Raw genomic sequence first — 18,154 nt, forward strand, 5'->3', positions numbered from 1 at the left:
GGCCACTCTTATCTTTTATTAATTAAACAGTAAGAAAACTCAAAGAATAATGTGATAATGTGCTAATGTGCCATCCCTGTGGTACCCCTGACCATGAAGGACAATATCATTACAGTTTAAATTCATCCAATTAATATGGAGGACAGACTCTAAGGTGCATTCGATTAGGGCGGAACTCAAGCATCACACCGCTCACTTGACCTCCATGCTCAGTGATGTTGCCAGAATCAGAAGAAATGACCAGTTCCCTGAGCCACTAAGTCAAAACCCTCATCCGTGTGCACCAGCCATTCAGTCAAAGAACAAAATGCATCTATCCATCTATTTTTATGTTAATATCCTATTGTAGTCAGTGCCACATTCTAAAATATAATATAAAATAACCAGGTCTGACTTTAAACTCCTATCTTACAACATTACACTGAAATCTCTACAGCGCCGCTGCGGGAGACTGGAGCTCGGTGTGACGCCATTGCTGAAAAAAGCCGTCCCTGCCGTAAAGTAGTGGCTGTTTACTTTCCGGCAACATAAGGCCTAGGGTTTTATGTTTTGCATAAGTTTTTTTATTTTACGCTGGACGTTAGCGCTCACATTGTGGAGAAATTTACATTATTTGCTTAGATACAATGGGAATAGCGGATGAAACAGACCGGACCCTGTTCATAAGAAATTTAGATCCGAGAGTGACGGAGGAGCTTTTGTTCGAGCTGTTTTTACAGGTGCTGTGATCGCTAGCTAACACTTAGCAAATGTCAACAAACAGAAAGAGCTGAAGCGACAATGAGGAAGGCTGTTTTGCTTTAACCGTGGTTTCTTTCCAAAATACTCTAGTGCTTATTGTCCACACGCTGTGGACTGTGTTAATAAATATTCACCTACGGCTTGTTAGCTGTCGCTAGCTTTAGCTTAGCTTTAGGTTAGCTTTAGGTTAGCTTCAGCTTAGCTTTAGCTTGTTTATGTTTGGGTAACGTTGCATTAACTGGGTGTTTTTGCAGGCAGGGCCTCTCATCAAAACTAAAATCCCAAAAGACCCGGACGGGAAACAGAAAACCTTTGGTTTTGCCGTGTACAAACATGAAGTGTCTGTACCATATGCCATGCAGCTACTCAACGGGACGCCGCTGTTTGGCAAAAGTATTCATGTGCAGTTTAGATCAGGTGAGTTGACACTATTATTGTTGTTGTTGTCAACGTTTTGTGACATCGACAACATTTTATTCTAATGGAGGTGCATTTGTAGACGAAGTAATGTAACTTAAACTTCTAAGCCCTTAATTTCCAAACATGTAACGTTATGTGTATTTAGTATTGATATAATGTGGTTATAATTTGATGAGTTTATTTCCGGAAACACATGAAGAAGAATGTTCCCTCACGGGTCTTACTATGGCTGTTATAATGGTCCCAGATATGCTTTCTTTCTGTGTCTTTATGTGACTTTGCTGATCTGCTGGCTAAAAGTCTGTTCCCTTCATTATTTAACTTAATATCAGAAAATGTGATGCATCAGTACTCGCTCAGTCTATGCCAGACAGTGCAGATATCCTCAATACACTATTCTCTAATAAGTGGAGAGCAGTTCCAGACAATATGGCAGATGTTCCTGCTGTATTACTGGTACTAAGGTGATATAGACCAGAAGATTCTGTCCAATGCACACTAAAAGACCATGTTATTTTTATTTACGAATGCCACTGTGGGACCAAACCGGAGTACCCGCAGAAAATCCACGCAAACATGACATTATTAATGAAACAGCTTTTTTTTTTGCTTGTGGTAGTAGTTTTAGATCCTTTTTGTATTTACAAATAAACTACTGTTTTGTTTGTTTCTGTCTTTAGGTAGCAGTCATTCAGGCAGTCCAGGGAACTCACAGAATTCAAGTCCTGCAAATACCCCAAATCCTCATGGGCAGAGGTAAGAATATCTAACAAACAGTTTCTCCAGAAATAAACTGGTTAATATGAACATCAGTATAGCAATACAGTAACTTGCGTCTGTTCTCTCTCAGCCTCAACTTGAATAGAACTTTGTCAGTTTAGTTTGCAAATACAGCTCATTATTAGCTCTAGGATTTCATGCTAATAAAGTAATGTGTTGATTTCCCAACATGTTTTTGATTGAGGTCAAGTGGTCAGTTCCATCTGTGAAAGTCTGCAGAGAATAAGCAGTCCATGCCCTGTACCGCAGCATAGATTATATCTGTAAAACTGTAGGAATGCACTAAAAAGTCTCTGTATGCAGTGAAATAGGATTTGTCTGCATTTACCATTTATAGAAGACTATATCCAAGTATCCATGTCTCATGCAGCAGTGCTGCATATTGTCAAAGGAAACAGTATTGGCTGTAGAGTTAGAATAGTCTGTGTCAGTGCAGTGTAATGAATATATACAGAGCATTCTGTGTTGCATAAGTTCCTTCAGATTGTTCTACAAAAATGATAAAAAAGATACGGTCGTTTTTTAAACAAGCACCTTGGTCAACTGTAATAGTTAAAAAATAACTAGCCTTTATTGTTTCAATTCATGTATCTTTGTCTACATATAGCCATCTACTACAACCTGAAAATTAGATTTTTGTTTGTTACTGATATTTAACCAATTATATAACTGATTCCCTGACAGGTCTAAACCACAATAGAACAAGATTTGTCGAGAGAGGAATGACCAGTTGCTTTTCGTTTTAGTTACTGACCAAAGCAGATAAAACACTGAACAGTGTAGATGGCAAGCTGGCAAAGATAACACCAGGGCCCTGTATCACAAAGTGAGATTAATGGGTTAGCCAATGACCTGTTGTGTTAAAAAAAAAAAAAAAAAAAAAATCACCCAGTGGTGGCTGGTTGCAGTAAAGGCCACAAACCCTGCACCATAAACCCTGTTAGCAGATGGGGCATGAACTAAACTAAAAATACAAACCCAATGTATTTTTCCCAAAGGTGACTGTCATTGTTTTATGTAGATTTTATCACATTGGTTTGTGTAAAAGTGGTAATTTGTCTGATAAATGTGTTTTTAGTCATCTATTTGCTTTGCTTGGTGGCCTGTTACTGCAGCTCCACCACTGGTCTCTATTGTCTAGGATCTGGAGGAAAAATGCATCACAACAGCAAGATGTCAGCCCATGTATTGCAGTATTTTGGTTTAGGTTTTGCATAGTAGCAGGAAATGGTGACATGCCCTCCATCTTTAAATGCAGTCTATGGTCCTGATGGACTTGTTCCTCAAATGTTCCATCACAGAACATATGAATTCTTTGCTTTACTTTTACAGGACCCCGATGCAGTACAGTTCTCCAGTGTATACTCCGCCGCCCCAAATGCAGAGGTCCTTTTCATCTCCGGATAATCTGCAGAAGAATGTCATGGTCGCTCTATTATTCTTTCATAATAACATAACATTTATCATCCTTATTTATACATGTTCTTGCATTGTATTGACCTGTTATTTAGTTAAAAATGTTTTTGTTCCTCAGTAAAAAAAATGAAGAAATTGGCATCATTTGACAGGAATAGCAGCATATGGTTTGCCCTCAGTGAACTGTATAAAAATAGTATTTGTATCATGTTTCATTCATCTGTAGATGAACAACATGATGTGGCAGCTCCACCTGCAGCAGCTTGAAGAGCTGAATGGTGCTTTCTCCAAGCCTTCGCCAAGGCAGACACCTGTAGCTGGAAATTCAGGCGGGAGTGGCTCAAGGCAACACAACAGCAGCCCCTATCGGCACCATTCATCCCAGATGAACCGGGGCAACAGAAACCAGCGCTACGCAGATGAAGCGGGTTCCGGCCGTCATCAGCAGCACAGCCGAGACAGCTATCACCACATGAACGACAGGAGCGGCAGCCGCCACCACAACAGAGGCGGAGACAGACATGATGACAGGGATAGCAACCGCGGCTACCAAGACAATAGATGGCGACGGTACTGATCGAGGCTAAGGATGTCTGTAAAGACTTTATTTCTTCACAAATTTCTGAGCAGCTTACTAAAGAAGATCATGAATTATGTTGACAAATTCACATGTATACTCAGGTCGTTTGTACATGATTTTGAAGATTGAGTAACGTAGGATGATTTTTATTTACTTTTAAAGCATTTTTAAATTTGTACACTACTTTCATGTGAGATTTTCCTTACAGATGTTGCAAATATTTCCAGAAAATTATTGCACTGCGAGCAGAGCAAGGACAACAAATCGAATATGACTGGTAACCATTTTTGGAAGACAAAAAAAAAAAAAAATGTATTTAAAAAAAAAAAAAAGATTTAGGTTATTGGCCAGTTTTTATTTTATACTTAGGCTGCAAATGGTGCTCTCAGAATTTTAAATTCTTATTTTGCAAAGAAAAAAAACAAAATGTTCAGCTGAAGATTCCACCAGCATCTTTTACTGTAACAGAGCACCATCCTTTCTAATTAGATCAGTTGAACTTGTACTTTCTAAAGATGGGCTTTATTTTATTTTTTTTATTCTGACTGTTTTAAAATGAACATTTTCATTCTTATAAAGCTCTTTTCATTTGACTCTTTCTTTGTCTTTCATCTGACCAAAACACAAATGCATGGGGCTTGGCGGTATATCATGAATGCTATTAACAGCTCTTTCAGTCATCTCAATGAGCTATTGTATGTTGATGCTACATGCTGTAATGCATCTGCACCTATAAATGGCCCAGTGTAACCAATATGCTTGTGCAGAGGGTTATGAAGTAATCTACAGGTGGCGCCACACACACTTCCTTTTATTGAATCAATTAAGACGATATATATAACTGAGCCACATGATCAGCTCTTACATTTGACTTTTCTGCACAGGATTAGAATGCCTCCAGGGCTGAACTCTTGACACAGGTGTGACACTGTTCATTTCGTACACGTAATTACGTTTAGGCTTATTTCTTGTTAACCAGAGTTGACCACTGATATTTCTCAGACTCTTTAGACCACGTTGGAAACGACGCATGTTTAGAGACGTGAAAGAAGCAGAGACATTGTCCAATCACAAGCAGCATCTCGATCCTTAGCATCTACTGCGATCATCGCTTCAGCATTAATGCCTCACCCACCGTCTCTGTTGGGGCTTGTTTACAACAAAGTCCTGATCAGATCCCTTAATGTCCCTGTTAGGGTTATAATCTACCCTTCCGAAAGTGCTTATGCCACTAACAGCGGCTCTAGCGCTGTATCGACAACAATACCCTCCTAATAAATCTCCCAGTGTCCAAAAGTGGATGTGCATTTGCACCTTCTCTAACTAAGCTCTGTCTTGCCTAAAATCTGCGTCCTATCAGATTGCAGCCTGATGCTCCCAAATCACTCTAATAGAGAGTATCCTCTGTTCGGTGTCAGTACTAGGAAGGGCCTTATTACGCTTCTGGTCGTGACATAGCTCTTTTAATTGGTTGATCTGCTTGGCGTCTCCAGCCCTGGAGCGGGCGGATTAGAGAGGCCACTCAGTAGCTGCTGCAGCGTGGACTTATATAGAAGCGTGTCTCCTGAAATGATCCACTTCCAAACACCCACACAGACCTCCCAATCTCTTGTAGCAACCCTGAAACGTAAACCACAAGGGACAAGATGCCTGCAGCCGTGACCCCCGGATCTTGGCACCGCTTCAGGTTATTGGGTTCATTGTTTCTACAGCAGCCACGAGATTCAGGCCACGGTCCGTGTTATCGGGCAATCTTAATGTCCAAAACAGGTGAAAATTTATCGCAATCAGTTGGAATTATCCCACATATTATCAGGCTTTCTGAAACGCTTTACTGAAGTTGAACTGTTGCACAGCATGTTCTCCCCTCATTGAAACCAATTAGGAAATGACCCTGATAAAAACAAGAAAATGTGATTTAGGCCTTGAAATGTTCCGCTTTACAAATTTGTTTTTCTAATTTTCTGGTTGCGTTTTTGCAGTGATTTCCGACAGACATCACCACAACACCTACTCTCAGCTCCCACTTCGATCAAGCATCAAAACCTCTGCAAAAAAGCCGAGCTTTCCCATGCACAGCTCCCGTGTTTCCGCTTCCATAATCCTCCTCCACACTTTGAACACGGCCGCCTCGGAAGGCACAAGACGCAAGAGGGTTAAACTTATTCCCAGTTCCTGTGATGATGATCGTTTCACACCGACGCCTCACAGTTTGAAAGTATGAAGCTCTCCCTGCACCGGCTTTTCTCACCGAAACCAGTTGTTCATTTTAGTGAAATTACGCGTTTATCGCCTCCTTTTCATAGTAGCTACTTTGTCAAAACTGCAAAATATGGATGTAGTCTCACAGAAGTAAAAAAATAAATATTTGCTCTTCTATTAACTTTTAATAGGCAGATTAGACAAAACAAAACAATAAAAAGGCACAAAGGGTCTTTGAGGAAATGAGCATGTGGAGATTCAGCCTGTCAAGTAAACGTGCTGGTATGTGAGGCATTTCCTCACATTCATGTCAAACTCATCAGCCGGTGACCGACACTGATGCTGCATTTTCCTGGACCCTATTAAATCTGACTGACATACAATATTATTAAAATAAATGTTTTCATTGACTCGGACTCGTGTTGTGCCAAAATCAGGAGCTGGAAAAAGAATTACAGCTTTTATTTCGCGGTATTTCGTTTTCATGGCATGGGCCGTGCGCGCTTTGGTTGAGTAAAAATAAATGCAAACTGCGTCTGTTTGTTCAGCAAGAAACTAAAGTTAATAAAGTAAAGTTTTCTGACTTAGTCTTTACCAGGAGTTTTTCCTTTGCTCACTTTATCCTCTTCAATCAGTTGTGATGTTTTTTATGGGCAAAACTGACAATGTCTCAGTATTTTCTGATAAACAAGAATAACAACTATAGGAAAATAATAAATAATAAATGTTTACAAAAGCTTAAACCTTAAAAATTGTCCTCAACACAAGACACAGAGCTTGTGGTGTTTTAAGAAGTAAGAGAGAGAGAAAAGGCTTTGTTCGCTCCCATTAGCCTTACTGGTTTATTCTACACAGCTGGTGCTTAAACTCTGAACTTAAAACATCGAATAGACCTGATGGTGCATTTTATTAAACATTGAATAAAATAAGTTGTAACCTAAGAAGAAGTTAGACTCGGTTTGGTTAATAGTTAAATTGACTGGGACAAATAATTCGAATAAAGCGTGTTAAACAAAGAAGTTAGTTAATTTCAAATGCATTAATATCACAGAAGTCTTTGGATTTAATCTGAAATATTTTTAAAATAGATGAGTTGTGCTGATTGGATTTTTTTTGTCAAAATTTGACCTGAAACGGACGAAAAAATAAAACTTTCAGAGTCGCATTAACAAGCTGTGGAACTAAAGTGTAAACGCAACTATCCTGCGAGAAGAAGAAATGTTTTTTTGCGGGGCTTTGCGTTGGAGGATGTGGTGTTTGGGAGGTGGCTGTGTGTAAATGTACACCGCATGAGTGTAGGCCTATCTGTGAAAGAGAGAGAGAGCGCGCAGCGATGTGTGCACGGATGGTTTATATAGCAGTGGGTGTGCGCACCGATCCTAGTCACTTTATCACAACTGTGGCGCTGTGCGCAGCTCAAGTTGAAGGCTACTGAGCTTCACCACGACACTTCAGGGAAAGCTACGCTGCATTTTTAAATATAAACAATGAGTTATTTAAGCGCATGAACGCCACTAGTCGCCTTTTCCACACGGTCCAACCAGCATAAGCTTAGTTATTAGTGAGGAGACACCACATTGTGCAGCGGAGAGAGCGCACGACGCACAGGGACAGACCATGCACTGTCAAGCCGAGTTGAGGCTCTCCTCCCCCGGGCAGCTGAAGGCTGCCAGGAGGCGCTACAAGACTTTCATGATTGACGAGATCCTCTCTAAGGAGACTTGTGATTACTTTGAGAAACTTTCTCTCTACTCTGTGTGCCCTTCCCTCATTGTTCGTCCGAAGCCTCTTCATTCGTGTTCGGGTAAGAAAACTTTCTTTTGTAATATAGTAAATAAAGGTAGCAACTTTATTAAAAAAAAGTCAAATATGAATATTAGCAGTAGGACATTATTGATAAAATCACGAGATGTTATTTTACGCATGAGAATTGTGAAATCGTAACACTATGAACTGTGAGACTATGTATATCTATATGACATTTTCACTTTATTTTGTTTTATTTATTGTTTGAACTATAAATTACAGTGCTCTGCTGCAAATCAAATGGGTGAAATGTGCAGTGTAGTCTGCAGCGAAGTGTGTGGTCGGTTACGTTCGCGTAATGAAAGGATTTGCGTGGTACCAGAATGCTATAATTATTTTTTTAATCACAATTTCCGTGCACACAACTGTGCAAAAGAAAATATTGTTATTTGTACCAAGTACATATATTCTTTGCTTAATTAAATATCATGGATTAGCATCATTAGGTGTACTTCAAGCAGTTTAAAAATAATCCACGGTTAATTTACGAGTTATGCCCTAAAGTTGCACCAGGACTTTATCTTCCTCATTGCTTTACATTATAAATCAGAGCAGGTTAAGTGTTTAGTGTTGAAATTCAAACACATGCTGTAGAGCCGGAATCAGAATCAGCTTTATCATCAGTGATATCATTAATGATCGTTCAGGCCTTTTGTTGGTGGCAAGATGATAAATGACTGTATTGATAAGCTGGTGTAGTTATAGGCCCACATAAAAGTCAATGAAGAGGCAGTAGGGCAGATAAGAAAGATAAAACCTGTGGTTCTTAAGCTTTAACCGTTTCTCTTCTTGGTCACATTTGCTTTGATTAATAACCGGTGTGTGCTCTGCTAAACCAAAGGCCTCCCCTAATGACTTTTGCTGTACTTGGGCTTTGGGCATACTTGGACAGATGGAAGGGTTGTGTTTTGTTAGTGCGTCAATGTCACATAAATATATGTGACCCAGAACAAATTAAAGCAGCTCACCAAAAACACTGGGGCTTTCAGCGTAGTCTGCCTGTAAGAATGCTTATAATTAGAAATAACACTGCACATTGGCTTCTTGGATAACGGAGGAGATACTGACGAACTACTACCACAACAGTAAGCTTCAAAGCTTTTTGTTAATTTAATTTTAAAAAAATGACTATATCATGCAGTGCACTCTCTTTTCACAAGATGACCGCCATAGATATAGACAGACAGATAGATAGATTTTAGTTTATGATTAACGTATCTCTTTAAAACTGCCTTGTACTTACTGAAAATTAAAGCAGTACAACAAATCTCTTTTGACACGGTACATGATTTATTATCAAAACAAAACCTTTTCCCTCATTCTTAATTGTAATTCCAGATGAATCCAAACAACTGCAACACTACTGCACACTCCTGGAACCATTAGGATAATTGCTCCAAAGTCTGAAATAATAGCCACTGCAATTTGATGATGACAGCGGTGGCTGGATAAAAATAGGGGAAGCGATTCCCTCATCCCTCTGATATGGATTGGTGTGTGCTAGAGGGCACTATGACTGGGCTTTGGCACCCCTCTGTTCGGCTGGATAGAGTAACCCGCCCTGCATTTCAGAACACTATGCCCACCACTTATTTGTAGCTGTGGGGGTGTGAGACACAGTATATTCACCAACATCAATGGCTTTTAGTGCTTGATATAGAAGCTGGCAGGCTTACAGGTCCTGAGCCAAAGAGAGACTGCTGTCCCCTGCATGGTCCCTTAACAGTGAGAGTTGACTTCATAAGGGATGTCATAACCTTCTGCTACCAGAGGAGGCCACTAAAAGACAGTACTGCTAATAACATTACCTGAAAGAGATCATAACAAATTAATTGTTGGCCTTGCATTGTTTCACTGGTATGCCACTTAAACATACCAACTTAACGTTCTTCTTGTATTTACCCTGACTGACTGTTTTGTGAATCTGATCGTATCCCAGTCTGTTTCTGCTTATGTGTGATGAAATACAGGCCGTAATCCTGTACAGTAAAGGTGGCTGGTTTCAATTCTCTGTCAGTTACTGCAGAAGCAGAGGCGAAAGCAGTGAACAACATAATGGCAGGTTACGATATTTCATTTAGAGCCCCATCTCTCAGCAGGGCCAGGGCAGGGCTTTCAGTGGCGTTTTAGTGGAAGAGGTGAAAGAGATTAAGATCAATTCTGTTCTAATCTCACCTGACAGCATGATGAAAAATAAAAACAAAGCAAAAAAGGTAGGAGTGTGTGCTGCCTGAGGGCTGCTGCTTACTGGTTTGTTACTGGCTTATAGTAGAAATCGAAGTGAACAGAAGGATTTTCATCCCATCTTGCACCCTAAGCCACTGCAGACAAAGTCTCCCATTAAGCATAATGCTACCTTGAGAAGGTTGATTACACCCATGTCAACACACACACACACAGGCAAGTATGCACACACATTTTCTGTCTTCAGTTAAGAGTAATGTTTGACAAGCTGTCATCTCCCTGCCGTTTTTGCACAACCTCTGCCATCAGGTTTTTTTCTATCTTGACAAAGGATCAGTAATAACTCAGTTCTAAAAGTAGTTTATGCTACAGGCTGATTTCAGCTGCCAAAGGAAGACCTGTGTGGATCAGGTTTCAGATTGAATTGTTAATACTTATGTTTAATGTAGTGCATTTGCTAGACGCACAGCTCAAGTTGGAGAAGTTTGTCAGCATGCCTGGGAAAATGCTGACAATTACAGTTAACAAGATGCTCTTAACACCTTCCCTTTACCATTTGTTGAGAACTGGCATTAAATTGCTCCAATCTGTCATGTCCTGAAGGTAAATGATTCTAATTAAAGCAATAAGTTAGGACATATAAAGTGGCTGGTGTGGCCTGTTGCCCTTCCCACCCCAACACTGTTTGATTTGCACTCAAAAGGCACAGCCAAAAAAAAAAAAAAAAAAAAAAAAAAAAACCTGTTTAGCTGAGGAGGCTCTGTAGCTGTCATCACAGATTTTATACCCAAAACATGGCAAAAGTTCACGTACACTTGTCATAGCTAAGCCATGAATCATCTATTTCAGCTTCCCATTGAAAAAAAGAAAGTAGATGTAATGAGAGGGAGTGGGCGAGCGAAGGAAATACTGTTTAAAGTCGGGCTAAAAGTTGCTGCATTATGCCATAAAAGCTGCGTAGAACAAATTGTTGGCGTTAAAAGAATTGCTTAACAAATGTCACGTCTTGATCTATTTTTAGCAGGTATGTCTTCTGTAATGGTTACCATAAGCGCTTGTGCCTGTCCCTACATACCAGCTGTGATTATCAACAGTATCAGTGTTATCAGTGTGCTTTTGCGTCGGGGCTGCGTTGCGCTCTTGCAGCTACTCAAACAGTTTATTTGTAGACTATTGACAGGACACTGGCACTTGTCAACAGTATGTCAGAGAAACGGCTTTGCTGTCAGTGGAAATTCACCACAAGGGCTGACATTTCCCTCTGCTCCTGCCCCCTCTCTAACTTTCTGTCTTTCTCCTACTCCCTCTGAGGGACTGTCCGGAGACAACTTCAAGCTCTTTGTTGACAAGAGATTTCCTGACAGTTGTGAAGACGAACTGAGACTCCCCCCCCCCCATTCAGAATGATGACTGACACTTCATTTTTGTACCATACTGTTAGTTGTAATTCAGTAAATATTTTTGTGAAATTCCTCGCAGAGAGGATGAATCTGACGATTCATTGATATCAACATTTGACAGATCTGATTCAGAGGGAGACAAACGCAGAGCAGAACACACAGAAATGGAGAAAGATACCACAGAACCAGAAAAAAAAAAAGAGGTTTTCTTGTCTGTACCTGTCTAACAGTCTAACTTTGAAGGATTAGTGGTGACCTCAGTGCCTTACTATGATGTCACCTTAAGCCCAAGGCAGTGTCTGGTGTGTGGATGTGTGTGTGCCTGTCTGTGTGTAGCGCACCTGTGTATGTACTTGCATGCAGTGCTTATAGTATTCATGCTTGAACAGTATTATAGTGGGGCATATTTGTGCACAGTGCATACATGTAAGCAGCTAAGTTGGTGTTTTACTCCCCTGTACGATTAGAAAAGTAGATATGCTCCCCCTTCTTTTTCCTGCTCTTATTATTCCCATTTGTGCTAATATCATTTTCTTATTAGTCTCAAGGGGAAAACACAAGTGCTGAAAATGACAGAAAGTAAAAAAGAAGATGGAAAATCAAGTAATAGCATTAAAAAAAAAAAAAAAAATCAAAGTCAAGGCCTGACTTTTTGTTTCCTGTTGGCATTGGAGTTTATGTGTGTTAGCGTTTGTGTGCGTCAGTACATTTATGTTGTCTGTTGCGGTCGAGGGGGAAATTAAGGAGACATCCCTACTGCACAACATCACAATCACACATATTGTGTGTGTTGGTGTGTGAAAACTTTTTTTCTCTGCTCTTTCTATAGCTTCCTCATCTACTTTTATGAACCGCCCCCCCTCTCCCCTCTGCTATTTCTTATCAGCCAACACGTTACAGTCTGCACTGTGCCCTGTTTGCTTGTAAATTTTGGTTTAGGGATTGGTTTTATATTTGAACCCATAAGGATTTTTCTGGCAGATATTATATTCACTTTGGTTGACCCACCACATCCTCTCAGCCAACCTCCTAGGTCTACTTCCCTCCTGTCTCGGCTCCAGACAAATGTTACTTTTTATTGATTCTGGCGTCTTGCTGCTTCTGTCTGCTTTGATAAAGAGCAGAAATATGTGTGTGTGTGTGTTTATATGTCTTCAAGAGCAAAAGAGATCTTGAGGAGACCGGGAAAAAAAAGTTTATTACTTGAACAGTGTTTGATTTAGTTGCTCAGATTTTATTACAGCCCCTTCTGTGTCTGAATGTGTCTGAGTGTGTCTGTGCATCATGCTGACGGACTCGGTGTGTGCTCGTGTTTTTGTGCTGGGAACTCGGCTCTGAAAAATAATCATTCATTTGGAGGGTTCAGAGGAGCGGTGTAAAACACAACCTGCGTCATCAAGATCACAGCCCTCTACATGGAGGAGGTCAAAAGCAAAACACTTTTCACAGCAAACACCGGGCAACTGAAAATGAACCTGTCTAAGCAATTACAGGTGGTCGATAATGATCCTGAGGAGCTTGTAAGAGCTTACTAAAAATTTACCACGATTCAGGATTTCTAATCTTTTTCTTTGCACTGGACATTAATTTATTTTTCTCTATATCTGTCATCTGACTGTACTGTCACTGCTGTTCCAGGCTCCTCGTCACTACGTGCCTACCCGCTTCTCTCAGTGATCACCCGCCAGCCTCCCAACCTGCCACCTCACCTCCCTCAGCCATCGTCTCCAGGTGGGGCGCCCTCGCACCTGTCATTGCTCTCCCCGCGAGGCGGCTCCGAGCCCTCGCCCAGCCAGACACCCCTAAGCATCAGCAGCGAGTCAGAAACGGAACACAGCACGCCTCGCCTGAAGAAGCCACGCCGCAGCCGTACCATCTTCACAGAGCTGCAGCTGATGGGCCTGGAGAAGAAGTTCCAAAAACAGAAGTATTTGTCCACACCTGACAGGTCAGTACGTTTGAGAAACTGACTGGACAGATTTTAGATAGACTGGTATAGGCAAATTGGAGTTGTATTAAAAGAGGTGTTACACATTTTGGCAGATACACCAATTAAAGAGAGAAACCAAAATAATCATGTGATCAGAGCTGAAAGAGTACACAACAGAGCAGCACATATAACAACACAAAATGACTTTTCTAATCTGACAGGTACATAAATGATTTTGTGACTAACTTGAACGAGAACAAACCAATGACTAATACCAGAGTTATTACATTTCAAGCTGACGTAAGGGTCACTCAACTGTGACAGCTCGATAACTTGCATACCTGGAGTGCGTTTTGAAAGCACAGTACGTGCTGCACATTTGCACAACTATTCACAAAGTTACAGCTGTAATTACCAAGCGGTGGTTAACCTAACTTCATAATTTTTGATTCATCCTGTGGGGACTGTATCGTGTAATGTGAATTTTTCTAAGCCAGAGCATTACCTCAGCAATCTGGTTGAGACAAGCGTAACGTTTTAACCCTGAACTCTCAAAGAGCAAAACGCTCCAACGAAGAAACACTGCCTTATTCAAGAAAACAGGGACCACAGCCAATGCAAGCAAACTGAAATGTATTACACTGATTTACTGCCAATCATTTCACACGTGCAGGTGTATATAAAGTACATTTTGCTTTCTACAATGACATGAAGTAATCTACATGTTAATATTTGTGTTTTAAGTTCCATTCTGTGGGTCATTTTTAGGACCTGACATGAGGTTAGACTATATTTTCCAGTTTTATTGTACGTCTCACTCTTATATTTGGCCTGTGGGCTACTTTTCCAGTACAACCCAGAACAGTATGGAACCAGAAATGTTGTTAAAAGCTTTTATTCACATGCACAGTAAGAACTTCAAACTGCTTGTGAACCTTTGCATTAACTAGAGAATGTTTACACACTCCATGGTGTAGCTATGACGAGTAAATCAGTGGTGACTGAAAACATAAATATCTGGCTTCATGTGCGACATGTTTATTCACTGAAACACGCAATTAGCTACATGTCTAAAACAATGCATCCTCTTTGCAATGTAACTACTTACCACATCTAATCTGTGCATTAGCATACTTGGAATAAAGCACATTTATTTGTTATTCCATTTACATCCCATCTGTGGGGAAAACTACAACCATGCATTATTAAATATATCACATCTTGGCTTGCCTGGAGCCACTGGACTGGTGCCATGCCTCATCTTTAAGCAGAAGCCCCAAGGCAGAGCACAGCTCGGTGATCAAAACCAACCACCCGCACGAATGACTGTGCCAAAATACTGTGTCCTGTCAAAATATCTGATTCTGACACTGTGTTGAAAATTAATTAAAGCCCCAGCTGGCGGAAAAACATCAGCAAAGAAAATCCCCTTTTAAAATCACACATCAAAGATGTGGCGTGCTCCCCACTTTGGTTTGTTATGATCCAAAGATAACTTCACTTTTTCTTCCCCTTTTTTCTTGGCTTGGAATCTCTGCGGTCTTGAATTGACACTATGTGCGTAGGTGGGAAGAACCAAAATCAAAAATATCCTTGAAAAAGACTTTTAATTATTTATAATATAAAGTAATAATCATTTTTTGCTTCCAATTTAAATAATTAAGCACCTTAATAATCCACACTAGCACTGTCCTCATTACCATTATTATTATTATGAGAGGCATTCATTTATACCCAAGATGGCCTTGTGTATGAGTGGAACAAAATGGCGGTGTTGCAGTAGCCTGGAGGAAATAACTCAAACATTGTTTCTATTGCTGTAAGTGTGTGGTTTCTCTCTATTGAAAACTAATGACCATAAATAAACGGGGTGTTTTCCTTTTCTGCAATTACTTTTCCATGCCTACAGTTTGTTGCCCCGATACAGACTGAGGCATGTATGATAGCGAAGTTTGAAAGACAGCTTGATTGTCTGATGTATTTTTCTAACGCACACACACAAAAAACACCCACACAGCACTTCATGTAATGTATTTGGTTATGCAGATGATCCCATGAGTCCCAGGGATTTGTTAATGCTCTGCTTTTTAGATTCTGTTCACACTATTTCCCTGTCTCGGCTTCCACTTTTACCATCAGATGAAACTCAGGTCCTTTACGGGTTGGGGGGGGGGGGTGGAGGGTGGCCAAATGCTTCATCTGACTGTTAAAGACTTTGAGAAGAGCGAGGAAGAGGAAATCTCATCTAAAATACCCGGATAGCCGCTCCTTTCCTTTACAAATATATGCCGTGTTCACTTTAGCTGTCCCTTCCTGAGGTATCAGATTTCAGACCAACCAATAGCCATGTTAGTCACGGATCAGCACATGTGGTGGATCCATTCACAATTTTCCTCAACAGCCTTGATCACCCTGTGCTGTGCAGTCATCAAGTGCTGTGATTGGATTACTGACTTCAGTACAGATGTTCCAGATGTTTCCTTAGCTGCAGGTGTACTGTGTCCAACTCCAGTTACTAGCACACAGCTTTGATGTGACATTCACAGACAGCATTATGGGTAGAGAGGTATCACACTGTAAGTTGCAACATCTACATCCCATGCACGTAAAGCTGCATGAAGAACATGAAGTTGCAAATAGAGTCAAGATTATTATCATTTCTAGATTTTCCTGTCAATACCTGAACTGATTCTACTTAGGCTATATGGAACTTTAATCTGATTGTTGATTGTCTATTTTGTTTCTCACATTGCAGGTTAGACCTGGCCCAGTCACTTGGTCTCACACAACTCCAAGTGAAGACATGGTACCAAAACAGGCGTATGAAGTGGAAGAAAATGGTGAGAAATAGTACCAGTACCTGCACAGTCATGAGATTTGATCATTAGCGTCTTCAACATCCTTGAAATTGCTAATATAGGCTTATACTCTGCAGATCTCATCCACACAAATGTTACCAAAGACAATTTCATCCCATAGAACATCAGGTCCTGCCTTCAGAAATCAACAAACAATAAGATTAAAGGAATATAATAGGAGAGTGCGCCTCTAAAATAAATAAGTTGTTTTTACTAAGAACACAGGTTTTGGGCTGAGGCCCTTATTCAACGCCCTGCTACATACAGTACATTAAACAAGAGAAGGTTGTATGTATTGGTTTTTTTTTTTTTAGTTTTTATTCAGTCGACTGAAGTAACTATTAAATATTAATATTACAGCCTGTAATGAACAGCACTGTCCTGTGAGAGAACTATGGTTTTACATTACTTTAAATGCTAAAAATGTCTTTCTATAAGCTGTCCATGACTAATGTGAGAGGCGGTCAAGAGGACGTGACAGTCATGGAGATATTAAATGAGAGAATATTAGCTTGGATAGCGACCAGCAATAAGACCCTGAGGCAGCTGTCAGAGTGAGGGAATTTGCCCTGCTACTGTAACGTATATATTGCTGCGCCAAAATATTCCAATTAAAATTGTAAAATCTTTAAAAGAGCCTGTCAGTAAATTGGACGTTCATGGAGATGATAATGTTAAAGGAAAATTAATATTAAATTGAGCTTAAGTTTGTTTTAGCCATTTATCTTAGTTGATTATGGTTTTAGATTTAAATTCCAAATGATTTCAGTTATTCAAGAAACTGGATGATGATTTCCACGTGTGCAATATCCTCTTAGCCGTCTTATCTTGATTGATCCTTTTTGTCATAATTGAGAATACAGCATGCTGTTTTTCAGCCAGATGCCGCCTGTAATGTTACTTTTGGATTACAATCAGGAAAGAATGGAATGGAAAGTAGCGATTGAGCAGGAAGAGAGGGTGTGGAAAGACAAATTGTCGCTCGAGGTGTGACCGATGATGACGGCAGTGAGAGCAAACACTTTTGTAGAAGGGTCAACAACTCGGAGAACAAAAAAAGACCTGAAATCGTTAAAGATAAATGGGTGCACAAGGGGCAGCCAGCAGCAATATGTCTTCTCTTAATTGCTATAATAGTAAGAACTGCCCTTGACTACTGCTGCCATTTATTACCAGACTTCACTAAGATTGTCTGTGTGTTATTATAGGTGCTCAAAGGAGGTCACGAGGCCCCGACTAAGCCCAAAGGAAGACCCAAGAAGAACTCGATTCCCACCACAGAAGAAATAGAGGCTGAAGAGCGAAGAATGAAGATGGAGGAAGAGGACAGGATGAGGAGTGTGGCCGAAGAAGCAGCGCTGGCTCACAGAGAGGCATCTCAGCTCGAACCTCAGGATCTCAGTTCAGAAACTCATAATTCAGCGGGTGCAGTGGAGGAATCTGAGAGAGCACTGCCGCTCCTGATGCAGTCAGAGACTCACGGAGCCAGCTAAGCCAGAACAAAGCAATGAAAGACTAATGCCAACCTGATAACAAATGTGTGCCTCAGGATCACTGTAAAAAAAAAAAACTGTGTGGTGTTTGACTGGAAACATAATAGCTGCATCCAGTCTTTACCTAATGTAGCCTTTTATTTTTTGTGTACTGGAAAATGTACCATACAAAGAGCTAAATAGCATAGACACTGGTTGCACTGGTAAAACTTTGGCCTTTGGTACATAGTATAAGGAGTGTAAATCTGTCAGATCCAAACAGGTCAGTCAAGCCTTAATCAACAAAACAGTGGCATGTAACACAGCATCAACTCGCTGTACTTTTCAGCCATGAATGATCACAC

At 40.4% G+C, this 18,154-nt stretch overlaps 2 protein-coding genes across 3 annotated transcripts; both read left to right on the top strand.

Moving 5' to 3' along the window:
* Positions 1–499: 499 nt before the first annotated feature.
* rbm7 (RNA binding motif protein 7) lies at positions 500–4,269 on the top strand. 2 transcript variants are annotated; one of them, XM_026314027.1, is made up of 5 exons: positions 500–719; positions 996–1,158; positions 1,842–1,917; positions 3,274–3,367; positions 3,584–4,269. In XM_026314027.1, exons 1-5 carry the CDS (start codon positions 627–629, stop codon positions 3,932–3,934), a joined length of 777 nt encoding a protein of 258 aa, XP_026169812.1. In that variant the 5' UTR covers positions 500–626; the 3' UTR covers positions 3,935–4,269. The 2 variants fall into 2 exon arrangements, with proteins under 2 accessions (XP_026169812.1, XP_026169818.1); XM_026314033.1 differs by having other exon boundaries at positions 3,274–3,361.
* A 3,253-nt stretch (positions 4,270–7,522) lies between these two features.
* barx2 (BARX homeobox 2) lies at positions 7,523–17,868 on the top strand. Its single transcript, XM_026299320.1, has 4 exons — positions 7,523–7,943; positions 13,168–13,477; positions 16,215–16,299; positions 17,526–17,868. Exons 1-4 carry the CDS (start codon positions 7,757–7,759, stop codon positions 17,808–17,810), a joined length of 867 nt encoding a protein of 288 aa, XP_026155105.1. The 5' UTR covers positions 7,523–7,756; the 3' UTR covers positions 17,811–17,868.
* Positions 17,869–18,154: the final 286 nt, after the last annotated feature.

This window comes from Mastacembelus armatus, chromosome 13 (genome assembly GCF_900324485.2).
Source record: "Mastacembelus armatus chromosome 13, fMasArm1.2, whole genome shotgun sequence".
Taxonomy (NCBI): Eukaryota; Metazoa; Chordata; class Actinopteri; order Synbranchiformes; family Mastacembelidae; genus Mastacembelus; species Mastacembelus armatus.